The sequence below is a fragment of the Astatotilapia calliptera genome, chromosome 22, assembly GCF_964374335.1.
Source record: "Astatotilapia calliptera chromosome 22, fAstCal68.1, whole genome shotgun sequence".
Lineage (NCBI taxonomy): Eukaryota > Metazoa > Chordata > Actinopteri > Cichliformes > Cichlidae > Astatotilapia > Astatotilapia calliptera.
Window position 1 is genome coordinate 15,726,151 of NC_137442.1, and position 24,482 is coordinate 15,750,632.

At 39.7% G+C, this 24,482-nt stretch overlaps 1 protein-coding gene across 1 annotated transcript in view; it reads left to right on the plus strand.

The window, feature by feature from the left end:
- Nucleotides 1–328: 328 nt before the first annotated feature.
- Nucleotides 329–24,482, plus strand: part of csmd1a (CUB and Sushi multiple domains 1a) — a 125,624-nt gene continuing 101,470 nt past the window's right edge. Inside the window, exon 1 of the mRNA XM_080296482.1 lies at nt 329–1,471. Coding sequence (XP_080152608.1) covers nt 1,221–1,471 — 251 coding nt within the window. The 5' untranslated portion in view covers nt 329–1,220. The remainder of the gene's footprint in view (nt 1,472–24,482) is intronic.

A 24,482-nucleotide genomic window follows, 5' to 3' on the forward strand; every position in this document is an offset into this window, starting at 1 on the left:
CCTGCCACCACATAAACAAAGTCATTTAAAGAGCCTATAGGAGCTCATTAAGATCAAGTAGTATTTATCTTCTCCATCCCTGAAGAATTCATTAACTGTTTTTGATGTTGTATGGTGCGAGCAAGAGCGTAATCGGTGTCGTTTTTCATTTTCAGTTGTTGTAGATGGATGTCTCAACAAAACAAAGCAAATGGTTATTCTGTACAGCTATAAATTGCCGAGTCATGTTCAAAGGCACTGCCGCTGACTGACACACCCCTTTGCTTGTTGTGCATTTTAACATGTCAGTAATTGATTAGCAGCAAACAAAGGAATTGCCAGCTTTTGATCTTGCAGATGCCCATAGGATGAATCCAGGAGAATGCACCGGTCTCTCATTGATTTCACCTTTTAAGTGAGCTGGAAAGGTTGCTCAGTGGCAAAAGAGTTTCCAGTCACTCGGGGGACCCGAGTTCAAGCACCCCATGCTGAATGTGAATACCACTTCCTGGGGTGCTGTTCTGAAGTCCTGCCCCTGCCCCATGCCCTCACTGTGAAGGAGTGCATCACAAACTATAGATAAGCAGCACTACCCTAGAAGAAGTTCTGGGAAGTACTTACTTCTATGATCTTCATATATTTCTATTAATACGTAATCATAGATCAGCATCAAAGACCAGGATATATCAAAACGAAGCTGACCTACTTAATATCACTCATGCTGACTCGTTGCTTCTTGGTTCATTCATTAAAAGCAATGTTTTGTATATTTTTTTTTTCTTTTGACTTTTTAGTGGTCTTACATAAAATAATAATGAATAATTGACTGTCACTTCTAATGGTTGTGTTTAAAAAAGGCAGTAATAAGTACTTGTTAGTGTGCGTATGTGTGGTTTTGTGTACAGTTTGAATGTGCTATGCAGTTACTACTCTGTCATAATGACAACTGAACCAGCTTTAATACACTGGCAGTTACACACTGATGCTGTTGCAACTGCACGTGCTGAGGAAGACTCATGGCTGCACTTACAATAAATAGTTGTGCGACAGTTACGAAATCCTTTTGTCACAATGGGCAGACATACGGAGGTGAAACTTCTAGCATCATCACTCTTTCACGTTTTAAAATATTGAATAATGAACATTAAACATTTTGAGAGTTCAATTATCTTGATTTATTATAATGTCTTAAGGTCACAACTTCAGTTTGGCACCTTTATGTTTTCTTCCTCTAACTTAAGATGTGCTCAAATCTCTTTTCTCTTTCAGGTTTTATCTACACATGCGGGGGTACACTGAAAGGTCGAAATGGCAGTATAGAATCTCCTGGCTTTCCCTATGGCTACCCAAATGGAGCAAACTGCACCTGGGTCATTGTTGGAGAGGAAGGAAGTAGAATCCAGCTCATCTTCTTGTCATTTGCCATAGAAGAAGAGTATGACTTCCTGTCGTTGTACGACGGACATCCCCACCCTGCTAACTTCAGGACCAGGTAGGGCAGTTTTTATGTGTTATTCTTTTCAATTTTTCTTTTTTCATTTTCTTTTTTTTAAAGCAAGCGTTCATTTTGTCAAAGGAGAGAAATATGAAAACATTTAAAGCTTCAAACTGTTCTCATCCTATAATCTCATTAAAAATGAAGCATTGAATAAACTAAAAAATGCAGAGATCCGTCTCACATTTTGAGTTTTAATATCAATACAAATTGCTTAAGTAAAAGAAAACGTCCTTCTAACAGATACTGACACTACGGATGTTGCCCGAATTCTTTTAAGCAATGTTCACATGGTGTTAAATGACCTTTGATAGCAACAGGGTGATCCACATTTGGTTTGCGGCAGCAATCACTGCCACTGCGGCTTCCTTTAGTTATTGAATTAGTTTATTGAGCTCTTCTTGCAAGAAACACAATACCCTGAAAGAATCTTGTTTTAGATAAGCTATTAAACTCTACTTGTATGATTTTATCAGTCAATCAGTGGAGCTTAATAGCATCTGTCTGTGACTCTATTCACATTCAACATGTTCCTTTAACCCTGAAATGAATTTTGTTTTGTTATTTTATTAACTGTGAAATGTGAGAACACTGTTTAAATGTTTAAATGTCACTGCACACTGTACAAAGTGTTTAGGATGTTGGTTCACAAAAAGTAACTCAATTATATAAATGCAAATTAATTTTTTTTGTGGTTCATTCACACAAAATCATCCCTTAAAGATGGACTTATTGTTATAAGCCAGCTAATCAATAACATCTCACGTCCGAATCTGGTGAGTGAAAATAATCAAAGTAATAAAAGACAACAAACATTGCAACCAATTTAGTATTGGAAGAAAGACATTGTTTATAGAGCATAGCTGTTATTAACTGTTTTGTTTGATGCTTCACTAAGTTTTCTATGTCTTGGTCACATCAGTTATTCAAATTAAATAAACAAGCAAAAATAGAAACCAACTGTGACTCAGAAAGTGAATTTTATTTTATTTTTTTGTGTGGATTTGGTCATCCATGTGGGACGACTTTTTTTTTTTTTCAGTGAAGACTATCCAAGCTAAAGCAAGGTAAGCAACCACACGAAAGAAAATTCCCAATATTTTGTTCTTTCTTTGTGTTTTTTTCTTCACTGTAATGGATTTGAAGTTGGCTAAGCTTGGTTTCTAAAAGGCTTATAGTGAAGTCTGATCAAACCACACAGCCCCACAGTCCCAACAAAGCAGTTTCTAGTTTTCGTTCAAATCAGATAATCCGCATATCATATAATATAAGGTCTGATGTCACAACCTTGTTTTGCATATCTCATCGGACAAATTATGAACAGAAGCTTCCACTGTTGATGGAAAGATTTCTTTAATTACATCAGGCACGTGTGAGGCAACTACCAACAATATAGTGCCAGGAGAGAAAATCTGGTTTGGTTCAGTTGAGGAAAAAGGATTTGGGTCATGTAGAAATGAAATGAGTCGCCTTGATACTTGTCATGGGGAATGAACTGTTTTCATTAGCTTCAACAGGCATAATTTCTAATCAGCGAGCTGCACTAATCAACCTTTCTCGGACGTGGCGTTTAGGGCCCAAATTGCCATACAGAGTTAATTAAACAAGAGAGGAAAAGAATGGAACAAAACAGAAGAGAATACAAAAGGAAATAAGGTGACTAGGTGATTTTTGCCAGGTTATATAAAATTCTTGTTTCCACAAAGACAAAGAGACTTTCTCCCGACTCCAGTCTAAAGAAACTGGAGCTGGGAGAAAGTCAGAGATGCCCTCTGTGCTCTTATTGGCTGATTAGGATTCTTTGCTTATCTAAGATAACAGAAGATAATGTGTTGTGTGAATGCATTCATGTCCATAGGTTTGTCTGTGCTTGTCTGTGTGTGTATGTGTGTGCCTGTGGGGAAGATTTATGGCATGCATAATTCCAGTCGCCTTGCTACGTAAGCCAAACCTGTGGCTTATTCTCCTGCAGTCTCTTTTTCACTCTTTCATTACTTAAAACAGACATAGACACATAGCAACAAATTGTAATTTCATTGTCAACATAATACAAATTTAAGTGATTAAATACACTGGAGAAGACTGCACGATACGCTGCAAGTCATTTGTTCCCACTCACACACATGCAAATATTTGACCTTGCTCAGTAAAAACACATTTTATGGGGTGGCGCAGTGGTGCAGTAGTTATCACTGTCTCCTCAGAGTAAGGTCCTCCAGCTGACTGAGGCCTTTCTGTGTGGCGGTCTCTCCTGGTGCTCTGGCTTCCGTCCATAGACATGCTTGTTAAGTTAATTGGTGATTCTAAATTGGCTGTGAGTGTGAAAGGTTGTCTGTCTCTCTGCGTTAGCCCTGTAATAGACAGCCAACCAGTAAAGGGTGTTTCCTGCCTCTCACCCTGTGACACAGTTTAGGCTCCTGCGACCCTAAATTGGATAGAAAAATATTCGATGAGCTTAGAAAAAGACACATTTCTCTATTCCTTCTTTTTGTTTTGGTTTTTTTCATATTTTTTCCAAATCCTTTACAATTTGAGAACTGGAAAAAAAAGTAAAATGCCCTGCACTGCATCTCAGCTATATAGGTATGGTGTCACAATCGATACATAAAAAATAAGAAGAATTTGTGTTATTGAAAATATGAATATTAAAATATTCAACTTTTTAATAGTTTTTAGCCTAAAAGCAGTTATTTGGGGTTTCATGGTTCAAGCTTGACCGTTGCTGTAAAAGTAATCTTTTTTTTAAAAAATGCATTAAAACTGTCACCGTTCTTTTTTTCTTTTTCAGTTAAAAAGCCTTAAATTCTTGGGTTTCTTTGTGGTAAAGTTGAAATGACATTTTTACATTTTTGTCACCACCTGTCTCACCTTGACTAGTATCTGAAAGTAAAAGCATTTTTTTAACAGTAAATATCTGTTCTTTTTAAATAACTATTATTATTGACAACATCAAAGGTGATGCTGTCTATCAACTGGAAATTAAATCTATTTGTGAATTTCTTCTACAATCACATTAATCAAGGTATAAAAACATTTTTCCCACTGCAAGTTGCCATCAGTGAGTAAAGGTCACCTTCCCTGATTTCTGCATGATAAAAAAAAGCCCCAGTGCAACTTTGAAATAACAGTTCCTCTCTGCCCCAGTCGATTATTTATTGACTCTAGCTGGAAGTTAAAATTATTGACTGTGATAAACTGGGTTTTGAACTTTGGGATGGTCTCACCTGCCTGTTCTCTTCTTGATCTTGGTGCAACAAATAGATATGATGAATGGAGTTCATATAAGCCAGGAAACATCTGGGGATCACACACTGTGACTAGCACATTCAAGACATTTTTATGCAATTAGTAACTGGCTCAAATCAGGCTTTCAGGCTGGAATTTCTGCATAACTTATTTTTTTAAAAAAATACTCTAATTCACAAATGATCCACAGTGTCTTGACAAAGTGAAGTAGTGTTATTGCAAATCAAAACCATTTAGGAAACACAGCAACTCAGCCATAAAGTTACAGACCATGTAAATTTACAGAGTGGGGTCGCTGAGTGCTGAGGTGTAGGTGTCACTGTACTTTCGTCCATATAGTCTTTTTCTGGTAGAGAAACAGACGTTTTCTAATACACTATGAATCATGTTATTTCTCTGAAAAAAAGGTGTGAGGGTTTTTTTGTTTGTTTTCTTTTTTGTTTTTTACATGACTACCTACAACTTCATGGGCAGTCAGTGGAAACAGTACTTTAACATGTTTCTCAGTTTTAGTTGGTCTGTGTTTTGATTTATTTCAAGGAATGCTGCATGAACAACACAGTACTCCAATTATTCATGCAACATGCAGTTCATGCCAAATACCCTTGGTTTTCAGACTTTCTAGGCCAGATAATCAAATAAACCAAAGTCAAAAATCTGCTTTACTTAATGCAACTAAGAGCAGTGGGTCATCATCAAGAGCAACATGGGTCATGCTCAACATTCCTTCCAAATGCTTCCCTTTGAATCTGCTCAGCTGAACAATACATTTAAAGCACTGGACAGTGCAGTGCACAGACAGGGTAGTGGCCACCCATGGTGCATGTTGTTAACATCTCTGTCATTGAGGACGTGGGTTAGCACAATATTTATATACCAGTTTTCCCACTGTGCATAGCTTTGGATACTGGGTCACAAGTTTCTGTGACTGAATTTTTTTTTTTTTTTGAATTGAAACCATGGTAAGGTATCAGGTGGCACATAAACTGTTGGAGTAGAAGACGTGACTGGGACTTCAGAGACTTTACCAGCTGTCTGAAAATTAATCATGTGTGAGCGCCAAGAGAGCATCTGAGAGTTTTTGGCCATGCATGGATAGATGGATAAAATACAAGTATTAAATGATGGAAGACACAGTAAGGGGTTTCCGTCACCAGACTTTCAGGATTCAATTGCGAAATTACCAGATTTAGGATTTGATCGCTGTGGTGTGACTACATGGTTCTTACAGTTACTCAGATTCAATGTAAACGTTTACATTATACATGAATTCTTCTGTGATTCATTTTTAAATTGTTTGATTTTTCCCCCTCTTCGTGTTATCCTTTCTTCATCCGAATGTCCAGTCAAAACTGTTGATGTGTGTATATTTTATCTGTAGGATCCTGGCAGATGACTTAGTGGCTTTCATTCAACTCGCTTGGACTTTTGTGCTGGTTCAGATACCATGGTAGCTTTACATGTGCAAAATGCAGATACAATTGTGTTTTCCATCAAGTAAGTGCACAGTCATGTTCACAAAATGAAAAAAAGAAATGTGGGGTTGTAGCAGGTCACTGCATGAATATTTGATCAGTGCAATCTGTCAGTCTGTCCATTTCATCCTGTGGCTAGATTTGTTGTGTGCAAGCAAATCTGTTTTCAAGCCATTTACTCAAGTAAACTAGGTTTGTGCAGATGCATTTCAACAATAAAAGCCACAAGAGGAAACCTAAACATAGTATTTGTGATATCAAAGGAGCTTGCAAAGAAAAGCGTCTGGACTTCTTTAAGTTGCTTGAAGATGTTTCACCTCTCATCCGAGAAGCTTCTTCAGTTCTAAGGTCAAATGGTGGAGAGTCCCAGATATAAACCTAGTGGGAGTGACCCCCCACAGAGGGACAAAAGGACCCCCTGATGATCCTCTAATCGCCTGAGCCAAGGTGTGAAATTGGGTGTGGGACCCAATCAGCCAGAGTTTCGGGTGTGTTCATTGTGAAACCTGGCCCCACCTTATCATGCGAATTCCTGAGGTCAGATGGCCCAGGATGTGAGTGGGCGTTAAGGCGTCTGGGAAGGGAACTCAAAACTGGATTATAGATGGCAGAGAGTTGGTGTCGTAAACCCCCGCCTCTGTTCAAAGATGGTCGCTCACAGTGGACATAGATGGCTTCTTTCACTCCTCTTTCAAACCATCTGTCCTCTCTGTCCAAAATGTGAACATTGGCATCCTCGAAAGAGTGTCCTTTATCCTTAAGATGCAGATGGACTGCTGAGTCTTGTCCTGTGGAGGTGGCTCTTCTGTGTTGTGCCATGCGCTTGTGAAGTGGCTGTTTGGTCTCTCCAATGTAGAGGTCTGAGCATTCCTCGCTGCACTGTACAGCATACACCACGTTGTTAAGTTTGTGTTTTGGCGCTTTGTCTTTCGGGTGAACCAGTTTCTGGTTCAGCGACCATCTTTGAACAGAGGCGGGGGTTTACGACACCAACTCTCTGCCATCTATAATTCAGTTTTGAGATCCCTTCCCAGACGCCTTAACGCCCACTCACATCCTGGGCCATCTGACCTCAGGAATTCGCATGATAAGGTGGGGCCAGGTTTCACAATGAACACACCCGAAACTGATTGGGCTGATTGGGTCCCACACCCAATTTCACACCTTGGCTCAGGCGATTAGAGGATCATCAGGGGGTCCTTTTGTCCCTCTGTGGGGGGTCACTCCCACTAGGTTTATATCTGGGACTCTCCACCATTTGACCTTAGAACTGAAGAAGCTTCTCGGATGAGAGGTGAAACGTCTTCAAGCAACTTAAAGAAGTCCAGACGCTTTTCTTTGCAAGCTCCTTTGACTACGATGACCTGGATGACTGAGAACCTTCACAGACTATTTGTGATATCAGACAGATTCAGTGGCAGACTATCAGCAACAGCTTGAAAATATTAATAGTCTTTATGGAGCTTGAATCTATAACATTTCTGATCAAAGTCACGCATGCGTTACCATTATTACTTATTACACTGGATTTCAAATTTCTAAAAACACTTGGAAAAATGTTTCACATTTTTAATTTTTAATTGAAAACTTTCATTTTGAATTTAGTAAATGTGTAATTTTTTTTGTAATTTTTCCTCTGGTGGTAATTAATGACCTTGTAACCCAGGTTACTGACTGTCTTGCTCTGAAATAAAAAAAACGGGAAGGAGGTTGTGTAATGAGTGTCATTCGTTTTATTATTGATGCCACATTTTTACTCATTTTCAGTCCAGACCTTGGATTTACTGCTGACCATTTTTAGGATTGTTTGTTTGTTTGTTAATCCATTTAACACTGACCTATGAATCACTCAAGCATAAAAAAACCCCTTTAGCTCAAGGAATGAACCAGTGTTATATCTACACTCAACACACCACAGTAGCTTCATTTTTCAGCCAGACAATGATCCCACACACATGCCAAATGCAGTAAAACTATACCTGAGTAGAAAAGCACTAAATAGAACACTAACAGGCCTTAACATTATTAAAGCAATGTGGGATCATCTTGACAGAGAACAGAACAAAAGGGAGCCAACATCCAAAGAAGAGCTTTAAATGTCCTTCAAAGAACCTGGTGAATTATTCCTGAGATTTAAAGAAAATGCAAGAAAGCTTGCCTAAAAGAGTGCAGGCTGTGTTGAAAAATAATTGAATTTTAAGCTACTTAAAACTACAGAAACTCTGTTTTTTCCTTATATTCCTATATTTCCTTAATCTCTGACTCACTTCCACAGTGTGTCTTTGTCCTGTCTTCCTCCCCTCACCCAGATGGACACTCCTCCTTGAGCCTAGTTCTGCTGGAGGTTTCTTCCTGTTAAAATGAAGTTTTTCCTTCCCACTGTTGCCCTTTTTTTGCTCATGTTAGTGTACCTTGGCACATACAAATGCAGACATGCAGCAAATTAACTAGTAGCAGTGCTGTAGTCCGAATACAGAGCACAAAAAAAATGTTTTTATTATGATGGTCATCTGATCACGTAACTCCCAAATATATTTGATCTCATTTCTTGAGCAAGAACTGATCTTGACATTACAAAATATATTCATAAATCTGTGATGTAATGTGACGTATGCTTGGAGCCACATTACTGTGACACACACACATTCAGAGGAAAAAAACATTGCTGAATGTCACGAGAGGAAAAGCTTGGATGTGTCTGTTAACTCTATTTTTACCCCTTTTAGGTTGCGATATACTGGCTACTTTATTCCCTGCTTCCTATTTGTACTCTGACCCAGTTTGTATCTTCAATCCTTTACAGCACCAATTTTACACCTGGCTAAGTCATACCCACCCACTCCCTAAACACACAAGACACATCCACGGAAACTGAGAGACACATGGTCGCTGCCACAAAGTAAACGTACACAGGCAACGTAAATACACAGCCATACAGCAAGACATGCACCTGCTGCACACAGGCGCAGAAGGCAAACAAACACAAAGGCCATGGGAAACAGCAATGTGTGATTGGTGTGAAAAGAAACAAATACGGCCTTTGATGTCGGGACAATATTCCTGAGCAAAACCGAGTTCACATTTTTGGGGGAAGACAGCGAGAAGTGTATATGTAGATGCACAGGTATGTGTGTGTGTGCTTTAGCGTGTGAGTGAGTGAGAGGTTTTGTGTGAGTGTGAACTGAGGTGTGTTTATCCCTGAGGTAGTGGTATTTCATCTCTTCCTGCATCAGTTCTGCCCTGTAGGGGGTAAGAGGCGTGTGTGTGTGTGTGTGTGTGTGTGTGTGTGTGTGTGTGTGTGTGTGTGTGTGTGTGTGTGTGTGTGTGTGTGTGTGTGTGTGTGTGTGTGTGTGTGTGTGTGTGTGTGTGTTAGAAGATCCAAATAGCTTTGCTCAGGTTAAAAAGACAGGAAGGAACAGAAAAGGAAGTCTTTTTCTTAGCATGTCTTTTTTTGCCAAGGTTGTTCTCCCTGCATGCCCTTGTGTATGCCACTTTTTGTTGCTTGACAATTTGAATTGGTTCATTGTTGCCAGCCTGCTGTTTGACAGAGATTGTTGAGGATTTAAACATGAAAAACTAACTTAAACAAGAACACAGCAGGACCTCTGTATGGTCACTACAGGAGGCTGTAGTGGCAAACATGCAATACTAAAGTGATTTTGTGCAGAAGAAATTCTTCTGTATTCTTCTAAATGAACACATAGGAATAATAGCCACAGTCTCAACAGCGAGTCTCTTTAGACAAACCAAAACCTGCAACAAAACAAATAAACCTTCTCAGGAGAACTGTTCCAACTTTTACTGCAGTAAACAACATTTTGGCACTGTGGGTGTCCATCAGGTAGCCAATTTGGGGTAAACGATCACTGCAAGAAAACTTGAGCAAAACTGTTGTGAGGCCTTGCTTTGATTTGTGCATAATTGCTGGGCCTTGCACAATGTGCAGGAAGACACTTTTTGATGTGAGTGCGTTTGTGCTTCATCGAGGTATCCTTTCATTGAAAGTTACACAGATTTCAGAAATCAGAAACATTTCTGTTTGAAGCAATTACATCACTGCATGTTTACATCTGTGTCTCTTACTTTTTTTGTTAATTTCTCTCATTTATTTTTGCAAAGTATGATTCAAAAAGTTTTTTTTATAGTTTTACATGACAAAAGTTACTGTTATACAAAGGAAACTCAGGGAAAGAAGGGTGTCCCAAGTCCATTAAAATACACATTAAGCTAGAATTTACCTCAACAATCAGTATGTTTTTACTTAAAATTGATATAATTCCAAGCATTTCTCATTTTTACTTCATATCAGTGACTGTCTGTGTCTCTGAACTCCTCTCTTGATATACCTTCACTTTTATCTTTTCTCATTCTCACAATCTGTCTCTGTCTTAAGCCTGCCTTTTATTGAATAGATGTAATTCACTACTTCATCTCTCTTTTACTTAATATCTGTTTCTAAACTGTCCTCTGTGTCTCTCTCTTTTCACAATTCGACTCCACCACTCCCCACCTAATCTGTTTCTCTCTCAATTCTTCCAATAAATGTCATTAATTCGGCACTGATAACCAGCTCTGTTCTTTCAGCTCAGTCTGGCACATATTATAATTAGAATCATTACAGTAACGTTAACAGTGCAATACAATATTCAGGAGTCAAATCCCCTGGTGATTGAGCTCTCTTGAGGCTTTGGAGCTCCTGTTCTTTGTGTCATCCTGTGGACACTGTAGTCTGTTGAGATTATGTCTGTGTGCGTTTATTACACCTGGGGTTGGTGTTAATTGATTCCTCCCCGTCCTTTTCTGAATGGTGTGTTCGGTCTTATGAGAGAAAATAGGTGCGGTTTCATCAGTCATGTGCAATAAAATCTCCATTACAATAACTACATTTAAATACTAACAAGGCTACCTGCCAGTGCTTGATGAGGGCAATACTTCAGAAACTGCCAGATCAGTGACCTGTGTGCTTATTTACATCTGGTTCTTTTATTGTAGAGCTTATTAAAATTATAATTAATTTAAAACATTAACAAAAACATATCCACCACAACTCTTACCAGAGCCTTTAAATCTTAACGTGGATCGATATGTATACCTGAATGATTGAAATAACCGATAGAATAATGTAAGTGAGTAATGCGTGTCTATTGCATACTTTGTGTACCAGCTCTCATTGGATGAACTTTACATTTCTATAGCCTGATGTCAGGTTGCCTTTTCTTGACAGTTTGATCAGTTACGTGAAAGAAGAACAATTAGAACTTGCAGCCATAAAAAGTCATAGGAGTCTTTAAATACAATCAGCGCTGAAAAAACATGTTTGCCTGACAATGCAAATGTGAGTGTTTCAATACTCAGAGCAATGCAAATGTGTTTACTTGGAAGTCTTTTTTGGAAGCTTTCTCAGCAGTGGCAACATAATAAACGCATTTGTGCAGTATGGGTTTATTGTATGTCTAAATTTTACAGTTTTGGCTTATTTTTCCTCGTTTTTTCAGCTGCTCCCTTTTACACAAGGGGTGGTCACAGTAGACGGATCCACATGTGTGATTTGGCAGATTTTTAAGTCGGATACTCAGCCACTTAAATCCTAAATCTTGTGTCTTAGACCATGGATTTTATGCATGTTAGGCAAATGTGGTAACCACTATACTTTAGAGCGACAGACTTTTTGTCATTATTGCGTTAGTTTATTCCATCCATGAGACTGACACTGCCCATGGACAACTCAAACTCAAAATAGATTTTTATTCTGTGTGCTAAACCTGTTGAGCTGTTCAAGGTCCTGGTGAAACCCATTTTGCCTTGGTCATGGTTCAGTCCTCTTAACTTTGTTTGATTTGGATGGCAAACCGATGAGACCCGAGGCTATGAAACAAGTCAGCCTGTCTGATAATATTGACTGTTTTGCGAGCTTGAGTGCTTGGTCACACATGTGCGTGCACGCCTTTTCTGTTTATGTGCTCGAGTCTTACTCATGTTTTGGGACTTAGATGTTGGGATGTGTCTTTACTATGGAGAAGGGACGGGGAGTATCATATAGTATCTCATATGGTAAATCAGTTTAGCCTGATAAGGAAGGTACAGTAGTACGTATGGTTAAGGTTAGATTTCCAGGAAATAGATGGAAGTCAGTGTAATGGCTTCAGAAAACATGACTGTTTTGTCTCTGTGTGTGTGTGTGTGTGTGTGTGTGTGTGTGTGTGTGTGTGTGTGTGTGCATGAAGTTCCAGTAATCCCAGTGGCTAAACTGGTAATCCCCTCAAGCTGCCCATTAGCCCCTTGACACAGACATATACAGACACACACGCCCACAGACACACACAGACAGACTCTACCTCCGGGGCAGTCACCCAGGTGTCAGACAGACTATTCCTCAGGGAGGGATCACTATGATCAGCCACAGAGCTGGCCCACTGCCCCTGGAGAAGGAATGGAGACAGTGACTGGCAATACATACAGATTAAAGAGAGGGAGACAAAAGGCGAGCAAGAGATGAAGAGAGAGACAGAAAAGGGGATGTCAGAGGGAAATCAGATTTAGATGATTGGCAAAGGGAACAAGCAAAGACAAAGAATTAAAAGGGAAAGTTATTTTTCGGTGTGTTTCTGCTTACTGGACTGGCCTCTGCATCAAATGCTATCTTATCTAGAGATTTTGAAGCTTTGAAATACTCCCCCCTCCGCTATCAGGACAAGAACACCAGATTTCTGTTATGGCTGGATTTTTTTTTGTCTTGTGTAGAGCATTTCTTTTCCATTTCTGTGTTTGCCCTGATGTTGTTTCTATCTCTGAAATGACATCAGGTGATCTCTACAGCAACATTTCCTTTGAGTTAGTATCCTCAAACTGGTGGTTCACCTACGCCACAAATAGACTTTTTGAAAAGCATAATGCCTTTGTGGAAACACTGTCTTTGCTCTATCAATTCCTCCCACAGGAGCTTGTGATAATCAGTGTGTGGACACTCATGGCCCTTGGAATCTGTAAAAAGAAACAAACAAAAAAAAACAACTCACAGTTTTACCTGTGTGCTTGTCATTGATAAAGCAAGACAACTTGTGCATTTCGGGAAACTTTTTTATAGGTATGCGACATATGGTGAGAAAACACTGCCTTGATGGAATCCCATAGACACCCACCATCTCTTTGGAGTTCAGCACTGAGCCATGTGGGCAGGAAGAAGCATGTTTTTCTCATTAAAGCTCTACTATTATGAGTCATTCAGTTTGAACGCTGAACATATCACTAGTCCACGCTGATGTGGGACGACAGAAGAATTGTTCCCTTTAGTATGTCACATAACAGAAACAGTAGGACACAGGAACTAAGACTCAGAAAGCAGGGATGCTGTTTCTGTTTGCACTCCTGTCTCCAACATCATTTCTAGGCAAAATCTTAGAAGTGGTGTTCTCACTTGGCTCAGCATTGCCTAATTTGAATTTCCTCTGTGTTTAGTTAGGGCTTCTGTGTCTGTAGTATTTCCTCTTTTCCTTCTTTTAACATACACTAATAAGCCAAAACATTTTGACCGTCTGCCTAATATTTTCCTCCTTGTGTCATAAAAATAGCTCCTACTTGATAATTTGTGGTCACCAAGATACTAGCAGTTCCAATAAAATGAAATATGGATTTTCTAAATTGTTTTTCTGTCTGTTACTTCTTTTTAAGGAATTTTAGTATAAAGGTTCTTTTCTTTATTTTGGATTCTTCAGTCTAAATCCAGTTACATAAACCCATTTCACTACAGCATGGGTTGAATAGTACAACCTATAAAACAGTGCTTGGCCCCTAACAGCTTTCCTCTAGAGTAGAGTTATAGTGTTTGTGTGTAGACAGTGATTGAGATTTTCTTTATTTAGTCATCCTTAGTCGTCCTGCAACTGGTCTAGTCCAGACACTCAGCTTCAATTGGGGTTTGGTGAAATTACTGAAGACAAAGATGTTTAAACTTCTGTTGCAATCGTTCCATTGAGTTGAGATCTGTGGAATTTGGAGGCCAAGCACCGTTTTAAATATTTTGTCAGTTCTGCAGTTTCCTTCTACTGAGGACACTGTGGGCAGTGTGGTAGGACACATTGTTCTGTTGAAAGAGGCCATGCTGTGATGCTTAGTGAATGTCACTTGAATGCTTAGACTTTGAGTTAGCACTGTTGCTAGGTGCACCCATCACCGCTGACTAGATTGCACCATTACACTTGACACTGCAGGGGTAGTTGGGGTGCTCTGAGCCAATCATCTGGCCATGATCATTAGACTCACATTGATTTCAAGATCTCGCATGCACTACATTTTGAGACAATCATCATAATTCACTGTATAACTACAGTCAGTGGTCTTAATGTTTTGGATCATTAATTTTCATAGCAGGTTCAGAAGATGAACAAAAAGGCCTAAAAAAAAAACAAGTTGGCAGTCAGTGAATTAAAAAAGCTGTGAACTACTAAAGAAATAACAGAAAAAGCTGCACAGTGCTGACAGGAAAACGACTAAGTTGGAAAACACTAAACAAACCAAATGCACAGGAACAAAGTGGAAAAATAAAAGCTCAAACAACGACATGCGCCACACACACACACACACACACACACACACACACACACACACACACACACACACACACACACACACACACACACACACACAAAGTATAGATGGACTAAATAAAGGCAACAACAAGGGCATGAAAAAGGGAAGAGTAAGAGTAAGAAAGTGCAAAAACAAAATCTCCATAAATATCTAACCTTCAAAATCAGGAAGTAACTACAATACTATAACTATAAAAACAACTCACTAAGTCAACGAGGGACACAGAAATAAAGAGCACGCAGGTAAAACTCTAGTACAAAGTATACTGGAAATTAAGAATTATAACAGAGACCATGAATCCACATAAATACCATAACCATACTCACATCGCTTTATATCTCTGCTTTTGGTATACCATGTTTCAGTTCTAAGGTAAATAAGGGTAAATAGCTAAGATTTATTGATCATCAGGGTGACTTCTTCTCTAACATCAGAAATGTTTGCAGTTTTGATGTTGGTCTGGGGTATTTGGCTGTGTGTTGACAAAATGACATGGAGGAGAGACATAAAGCAGTGATCACAGACAGACAGCAGCTGCTGCTGCCCATCAATCTGAGAAGGCTTAGAAAATTCCTGGCAAATTCACAGCAAGATCAGAGATGCCGTGCTCACAGAAAATGAAAGTAATGCAAGAGCTACGACTCAGATTCTATAGGTTTTGTTTAGCATATTAAATTTTAAATTTCATGACATTACAGTTAGATAAACACTGAAAAAGTATGGCTTGTTTGGAAGGAATTAGAGGGCAAAGCTTCTTCTCTCTAAAAAAAAAAAACAAGATAGCTACATGGCCTAGGTTTGCAAAGTTGCTTCTGAACAACAATTATGTCCTAATACCTAAAACCTAAGAATTTAAAGAGGTGTTACTTTATTTTCACAATGACTGTATTTTCTGTGTTACAGGAGCAGACTTCTAAGGACCAAATCATTCTTGTGCTACAATAATGAATAAATAGTTATGGTACATTATTCCACCTACTTATACATTGTTTTTTGCACAGGGCTACGTAGCCACTTGAGAGTTTCTATGCTAATAAAAGACCCAAGCGAAGTAAGTAATTTCACTTATAAAGCATTCAGTTGGAAATTAACTTATTAAGCTCTTAGGTGAAATTTGACTTTATCGCTCCTATGATTGGTGCAAATGAGCTAAATACCATAAAGTTAATTACATTGTGCCATAGAAGCCAAACATTTGTTTGGAAAATAGGAATCCAATTATGTTGCAGCAGACACACACTGTATATCAGCTGTCCATGACAGCATCACGTTACCTCAGTCTCAGTGTTTGCTGAAAGGTAAACAGTAGTTTTTTTCTCATTTTCTATCCTTGCCATTGTTTCCTTCTGTCATTTCCTTTGATCTTTATGATGTGACATAATAATCAATAGTGAACTCAAGCAAAAGCAAAACGCATACAAAGGAAAATCAATCATCTTTTTTTTTTCCCAAAGAGATTCATTACTTCTTTCCTTGGGGTGTCTAAGTGTCTCAGACTGACCATTTCATAAATGTGGTGATTTTTCTATACATCAATAAGCAGACATTGTCCATGGTTGCCTGGTCCCTAAAGCTACATGTACAGTATCTTTTTAATTTGATTTAACAGAATACTTGTGAAACTGCACCACCTGGGTACACTTTCCTTTTAATTTGAAGTTATCAGTGTTTCATCAGTTATTCTTTGTCAGCAAAAACCCATATGAGCATTTTTTTTGCCAGGCCTGCTTCCTTTTTTGCTTCACTCATGTATGGCACCGACATGTACAGTTAATTTATCTGTTTGATCCTGGAGTAAAACACAAATGGATAACGTAACATTGCATTTGCAAGGGAATTGCGAAATTAACATATATTAAAATATTAATATATTAATATTAACATTAACATATATAAAACTCAAAGGAATTGGAAAACATAGATATTAATAATTGCTGACCTCCCCATGGCCATTCATTCTACACAAAAATAATTAAGTAGTTAACAAAGAAATGACATAAAAGCTATTCTCTCTTTTATTATCTGTCATAGAAACAGTTAAAGAAAAAAAATCTGGGCAATGAGCTACAAGAAATTCTATAATTTTATACATTTATTTCTTAGAATTTGTTCCCAGAGAGTCACGGTTATTCTTTGAGCATCTCTCTCACTCTTTGGTTGTCCTTCATTTGTTACAGCAGCAATTCTTTATCATACAGAAAAACTAATATATAGTGTTGAAATTGCACTTGTCTTGTTTTATATTATATCTCAGATATTAAATGTGTGTTTAAATTTCTTTACTCTGACAGAAAGGGGAGTTTCACTGGTTCTGCTCACATAAGATCAAAATGGGCTATAAAGCCCCTTTCGCCACAGCCTTTTAGGGTTTTCCATTTGGTAATAGTACCTGGTACTGGATACTTTTTTAGTACCTACTTGCCCGGGGTTCCAAGGGATAGAAGCAGGTACTAAAATGTGATGTCATCAGACTGCAGGCCACCAATTGGCTGGTCAATAGAGTCACTCAATGAGTCATGGGAGCCTCTCATTCACGAAAATCTAAACCACCGTTTTTATTTCCCGAATCAGGCCAAAAGCCACAGATCGAACAGCTGGTGTATTGTTGCTTTGATGTCCACCTTTGCTGTATAGCGTTCCTGTTGCATATTAATTATGTCATGGGACGCGCAGATGCATTGCTATGATGACAAGCACGCATACAAGGTAGTACTGGGTTGTAATGAAAAACCAGTCGATCCGAGTTGAGCTATGGCGATCCGTGGCGAGTCGATCTGAGTAGGTACTAATGGAAAAGTGGCTTATGTGGCTTACAATGCAAAATGAATTTGACATTTCCAGTCAACACTATATGCACTGAAACCAGTTTGACATTTCATTTAGTTGTTTGGGTAACTGCTTGTATGCATACATGGACATGCAGTAGGACATGTTTAAAGCTTACAAGTAATGTTCTGGTAATAATTTCAATCTCCACCCCAGAGAGGGGATTGCAGAATAGATCAGAGACGGGCAGATATAAGGATACATAAACGCCCAGACACTGAAAGGCTGAGAACAATGCTTTTCTGTCTGCTCTGCTGCGCTCTCCATTATCCTTCAGACAGAAATACAAGAATTCAATTAAAAGACCATGTACTGACCTTAACACACACACACACGTGAACACACACAGTGTTGATGTATCAATTAATCACTGTCTGTCACCTGACTTATTATAGACTATGTATCCTCACTAGGCCATGAGAATTTTATATATATCTACAACGTTTGTGTGTGCGCATGCATGTCCATGTGTGTAAGATGTCCTTCCACTCTATAATGACCATTGTTATTCCCAACCCTTAAAATAATGTTTGTGCCAACAGGCCCTTTAATAGGGTGTGTGTGTGTGTGTGTGTGTGTGTGTGTGTGTGTGTGTGTGTGTGTGTGTGTGTGTGTGTGTGTGTGTGTGTGTGTGTGTTTGATTCATTAGTATGCAGTGCTGTTCTGTACTTGCCTCATGTTATTAGGCATTGAAATGAAATGACTGAGTATGGCCTGAGTCCTGGGGCTCAAACTAACACAAAAAGCTAAACATTAAACTGACACAATCAGAGACACACAAACACATTCACACCGTCAACCCTGAAGACATATGCTCTCGATGTCTATTTCAATTTCCATCGAAGGCTAAAGTCATTTTATTGTGGATTCTTAAAATTGCTATTTTGACTGAAGAACGCTATTTATTTTCACACTGCTGTGAATTAAAGTCACAGACTCTGGTTGGCCCATTGCTATTGATGTCATGGTCTGCACAGGACCTGAAGACTTTCACTGGCTTTGCGCCAGATACCTATTCCACTTTTGTTAGGATAAATTAAATAAACAGTCTCATTTATTTAGCATGCTACACTGAATGCAAATGCTTTTATTCACATTTTATGTTTAATAGATTATACCCATGCCCACATATATGCTGTAAATCTTAATGAATTTATTCAGCCCTGTAACAGCAATATTTGTACTTGTCCAAAACTCTACCAAAACTAATGAGACTATGCGGTTTAGAGCAGCCAAGGGGGATTTTTATGGACAGAAGTTACATTTTCTGATTCACAATCCTTTCGAAAAAGAAAGTGCATTTGGATATTAAAACTAACTGATGAGCCATCTGTCACAAGTAGGTGGGAGCTGAGCAAGAAGTTGAGCCAAGTTGTTGATATGCAGTGTTGGGAAGGTTACTTTTAAAATGTATTCCATTACAGAATACAGAATACATGCCCCAAAATGTATTCTGTAACCTATTCCGTTACGTTACTCAATGACAGTAACGTATTCTGAATACTTTGGATTACTTAATATATTGTGGCGAGTTCAGACAAGGAGGAGACGGAGGTATCGTTTGGTCTTGCTTCCCGTGAGCTAGCCAGGGAGCACAGCCGTTTATTACATTTGCAGAAGAACACACTGCCACTAGCTAACTGCTCAGCGCGGCAACCACAACACACATAGGGCGCCCTCTGACCCCGGAAGGACACACCGTCGCAGCGAGAGGGCGTCACCCGTCACCATGGCAACATACACAAAACATAACTGTACAAGCAGAACCCCGAACAGCCCTGACCCGCTACAATATTATCATGCTTTTTACAACAACGTGAATGTACTATTGCTGTGTGATTTATTACTATTACTGAAGGTCCGCGACTCCGAACTGTAGTAAAGGGACCTCTGACTAATGCTGGGCTCACACTGTGCGATTTTTGGCCCATTTTGAGCCGATTTTTGAGTCGTGCGATCGTTTTGGCGATCGGCCCGATTTTGGCCTTCATCGTGCGTCGTGCATCGTGTAGTATACGTGGGGTAACGAGAAGCGATTGACACCTCACGACCAGCTCCCGATCATCAATCGCTTGGTCGTGAGGGTGTCACCGCAGTTTGCCACACTGCGCACGCGCAAACACAAATGTCAGCGAAAAAGACGGCGTAGCACGGCAGTGCAGCGTGTGATCTGGACACAAGCGATGGAGGCACAACCTGTAGAACCATCCGAGCCCTTTCGATGTGGCCTCACAAAATTATCACGACCACAACAACCGTGAAAATAGTTGGATCGACACTGCTGCTCAATCACAGCTGCCTGACCAATGTTTTTCATTAGCAATTTAGCAAAGTTGATGGTGGTGGTGTGTGAGTGAAAGACGGAGAGGGAGAGCGAGCGACAGAATTTCTGTTATAACCTTCATTTTTATGGACGCACAGTGTGAGCACTCAGGTCGCATCAGAGCATCGGGCCGTATAGTGTGAGACCCTGCATCGTGACCTATGAACTTCTAACCCCTGCGAGTCAATCGTACAGTTTGAGCAGGAGCTGAATCGCGCGACTGAAAAAATCGCACAGTGTAAGCCCAGCATAATACGGCGGGGTCCCTGTCGGCTGGTAGCCGAAAAATAGCTCTACTTTGTTGTGTGGGTCAACTTTTCTTGCGACAGACAGAGAGAGGCGTTGAAAGGCTGCTCCAACGGAACTTGTTGTTTTCGGAGGAAAACACGAACACAGTGTACAGTCGAGTCTTAATAGCTTACTTACAACTGGGCTCGTCAGGCACTCTTCTTGGCTGCAGTGGTTATTATTATATTTACATGCTTCCAGCTCCCGTTTTTGCTCGATGACTGCTCGTACCTTTCCACTCCCCTTTTTCTCCCTCCTAGCGCTCACAGACACATAACGTGTATGGCAGTCCATTCTCCCAGCAGCACGGACTACACTGAACATGATGCTACATTCTTTAGAGCTATGCTTGTAGCATTCTGCCTGTTAGCTTAGCACAACAACAACAACAACAACGAAAAGGCGCTCTCTCACCCAGGAAACACACAGTCGCAGAGAGAGAGAGCGTCGCCCTGTAACCATGGCAACCGTAACGCTGCCGCCTGGAACAAAAGAACGTAGCTGTCAAACAAAACCCAAACAGTCCTAACCTGCGACAATATGAAACAGGAAAGTACCCCAGTGTATTCCATTTATTTCAACAAAGTAACTGTATTCTGAATACCACCTTTTTAAACGGTAACTGTAACGGAATACAGTTACTCATATTTTGTATTCTAAATACGTAACGGCGGTACATGTATTCCGTTACTCCCCAACACTGTTGATATGTGAAATTTAACATTGCACTCAAGGGTTTGCTGTATCAATTCTGCACTTCAACCTGCAGATTTAGATGGGTCTTGTGTAAGTTAGGCATCTAATTTAGTGTTTCTTTTTCCCTTGTTACTTTTACAATAAAGTTAAGCAACTATTTCTGTACAGGGAGTGCAGAATTATTAGGCAAATGAGTATTTTGTCCACAGCATCCTCTTCATGCATGTTGTCTTACTCCAAGCTGTATAGGCTCGAAAGCCTACTACCAATTAAGCATATTAGGTGATGTGCATCTCTGTAATGAGAAGGGGTGTGGTCTAATGACATCAACACCCTATATCAGGTGTGCATAATTATTAGGCAACGTCCTTTCCTTTGGCAAAATGGGTCAAAAGAAGGACTTGACAGGCTCAGAAAAGTCAAAAATAGTGAGATATCTTGCAGAGGGATGCAGCAGTCTCAAAATTGCAAAGCTTCTGAAGCGTGATCATCGAACAATCAAGCGTTTCATTCAAAATAGTCAACAGGGTCGCAAGAAGCGTGTGGAAAAACCAAGGCGCAAAATAACTGCCCATGAACTGAGAAAAGTCAAGCGTGCAGCTGCCAAGATGCCACTTGCCACCAGTTTGGCCATATTTCAGAGCTGCAACATCACTGGAGTGCCCAAAAGCACAAGGTGTGCAATACTCAGAGACATGGCCAAGGTAAGAAAGGCTGAAAGACGACCACCACTGAACAAGACACACAAGCTGAAACGTCAAGACTGGGCCAAGAAATATCTCAAGACTGGTTTTTCTAAGGTTTTATGGACTGATGAAATGAGAGTGAGTCTTGATGGGCCAGATGGATGGGCCCGTGGCTGGACTGGTAAAGGGCAGAGAGCTCCAGTCCGACTCAGACGCCAGCAAGGTGGAGGTGGAGTACTGGTTTGGGCTGGTATCATCAATGATGAGCTTGTGGGGCCTTTTCGGGTTGAGGATGGAGTCAAGCTCAACTCCCAGTCCTACTGCCAGTTTCTGGAAGACACCTTCTTCAAGCAGTGGTACAGGAAGAAGTCTGCATCCTTCAAGAAAAACATGATTTCATGCAGGACAATGCTCCATCAGACGCGTCCAAGTACTCCACAGCGTGGCTGGCAAGAAAGGGTATAAAAGAAGAAAAACTAATGACATGGCCTCCTTGTTCACCTGATCTGAACCCCATTGAGAACCTGTGGTCCATCATCAAATGTGAGATTTACAAGGAGGGAAAACAGTACACCTCTCTGAACAGTGTCTGGGAGGCTGTGGTTGCTGCTGCACGCAATGTTGATGGTGAACAGATCAAAACACTGACAGAATCCATGGATGGCAGGCTTTTGAGTGTCCTTGCAAAGAAAGGTGGCTATATTGGTCGCTGATTTGTTTTTGTTTTGTTTTTGAATGTCAGAAATGTATATTTGTGAATGTGGAGATCTTATATTGGTGTCACTGGTAAAAATAAACAATTGAAATGGGTATATATTTGTTTTTCGTTAAGTTGCCTAATAATTATGCACAGTAATAGTCACCTGCACACACAGATATCCCCCTAAAATAGCTAAAACTAAAAACAAACTAAAAACTACTTCCAAAAACATTCAGCTTTGATATTAATGAGTTTTTTGGGTTCATTGAGAACATGGTTGTTGTTCAATAATAAAATTATTCCTCCAAAATACAACTTGCCTAATAATTCTGCACTCCCTGTAAGTAGTACACTATATGGACGAAAGTACTGGGCCACCTACAGATTACACCCACAGGAGCTGCTTAACCATGGAAACTCATGCCATTAAACACATCGTTTTTGTGCTGATGTTAATGCCAGAGGAGTTTTGGATCTCTGTTGTTATTGAGTCAGCAAAGTGTTGGTGATTTTTATGCACTATGTGCCCCAGCATTCTTGCAACCTCACTCCTTGCTCTACCTGTTATACAGCTGTTGCAATTTAACCGAAAGCACCTGAATTCAAAGATTATAAAGATAAGCCCCAATACCTTTGTTGATACGCTATATATATTAAAAAGAGAAAAATGGTTGCTCCTATTACAGGTTATTGCTCAAGTCGTACTAATGCAGTAAAAACGCAGCCAGCCCACTGATACATTTATATTTACATACTGACACTGACACTCTGGACTCACAAGCACAGAAATTTAACCACAGGGTAAACTTTTAACATGATTTTTCAGTATGTCTGGAATAAACTTCAGTATTGTGTGCTTGGTGGTTGAGACACCTCAAAAAGTAGAATAAAGCCACAGCCTACAGTAAAAGACATCCGAAAAACCAGCACGGTGGCCTCATACTTAAACCAAGGTACCTTATGTAGTACTTTAAATTTAAAATGTATTGGAAAAATGAAACACACAAAATCACTTTTTAAATTTGGAATTTTTATAAAAGTTCTTATAATCAACCAAAAAGGGCCAAAAGCCTTCAGGCAAGAAGCTGCGATAACAATGAACCCCTCATCATTAGACACCTGTACATCCAAGTGTTTGCCAAGTGTGTGTGTTAATTTATTATTATTTTTTTATTGTGTGTCCACTGCCAGTGTTGGGGAGTAACGGAATACATGTACCGCCGTTACGTATTTAGAATACAAAATATGAGTAACTGTATTCCGTTACAGTTCCCGTTTAAAAAGGTGGTATTCAGAATACAGTTACTTTGTTGAAATAAATGGAATACACTGCGGTACTTTCCTGTTTCATATTGTCGCAGGTTAGGACTGTTTGGGTTTTGTTTGACAGCTACGTTCTTTTGTTGTTGTGCTAAGCTAACAGGCAGAATGCTACAAGCATAGCTCTAAAGAATGTAGCATCATGGGCAGTGTAGTCCGTGCTGCAGGGAGAATGGACTGCCATACACGTTAAGTGTCTGTGAGCGCGAGGAGGGAGAAAAAGGGGAGTGGAAAGGTACGAGTTGTCATCGAGCAAAAACGGGAGCTGGAAGCATGTAAATATAATAATAACCACTGCAGCCAAGAAGAGAGCCTGACAAGCCCAGTTGTAAGTAAGCTATTAAGACTCGACTGTACACCGTGTTCGTGTTTTCCTCCGAAAACAACAAGTTCCGTTGGAGCAGTCTTTCAACGCCTCTCTCTGTCTCTTGCAAGAAAAGTTGACCCACACAACAAAGTAAAGCTATTTTTCGGCTACGAGCCGAAAGGGACCCCGCCGTATTAGTCAGAGGTCCCTTTACTACAGTTCGGAGTCGCGGACCTTCAGTAATAGTAATAAATCACACATTCACGTTGTTGTAAAAAGCATGATAATATATTAAGTAATCCAAAGTATTCAGAATACGTTACTGTCATTGAGTAACGTAACGGAATACTTTACAGAATACATTTTGGGGCATGTATTCTGTATTCTGTAATGGAATACATTTTAAAAGTAACCTTCCCAACACTGTTCACTGCGTAGGTCGACTGTTTGAATTTGTGACACTCTGTGTTGTGTAGCTTTTTGTTGTCTCCAACAAGTGAAAAAGATAGTTATTACCACAGACAAGGTTATACACCTCAGTACAGACAGACCACA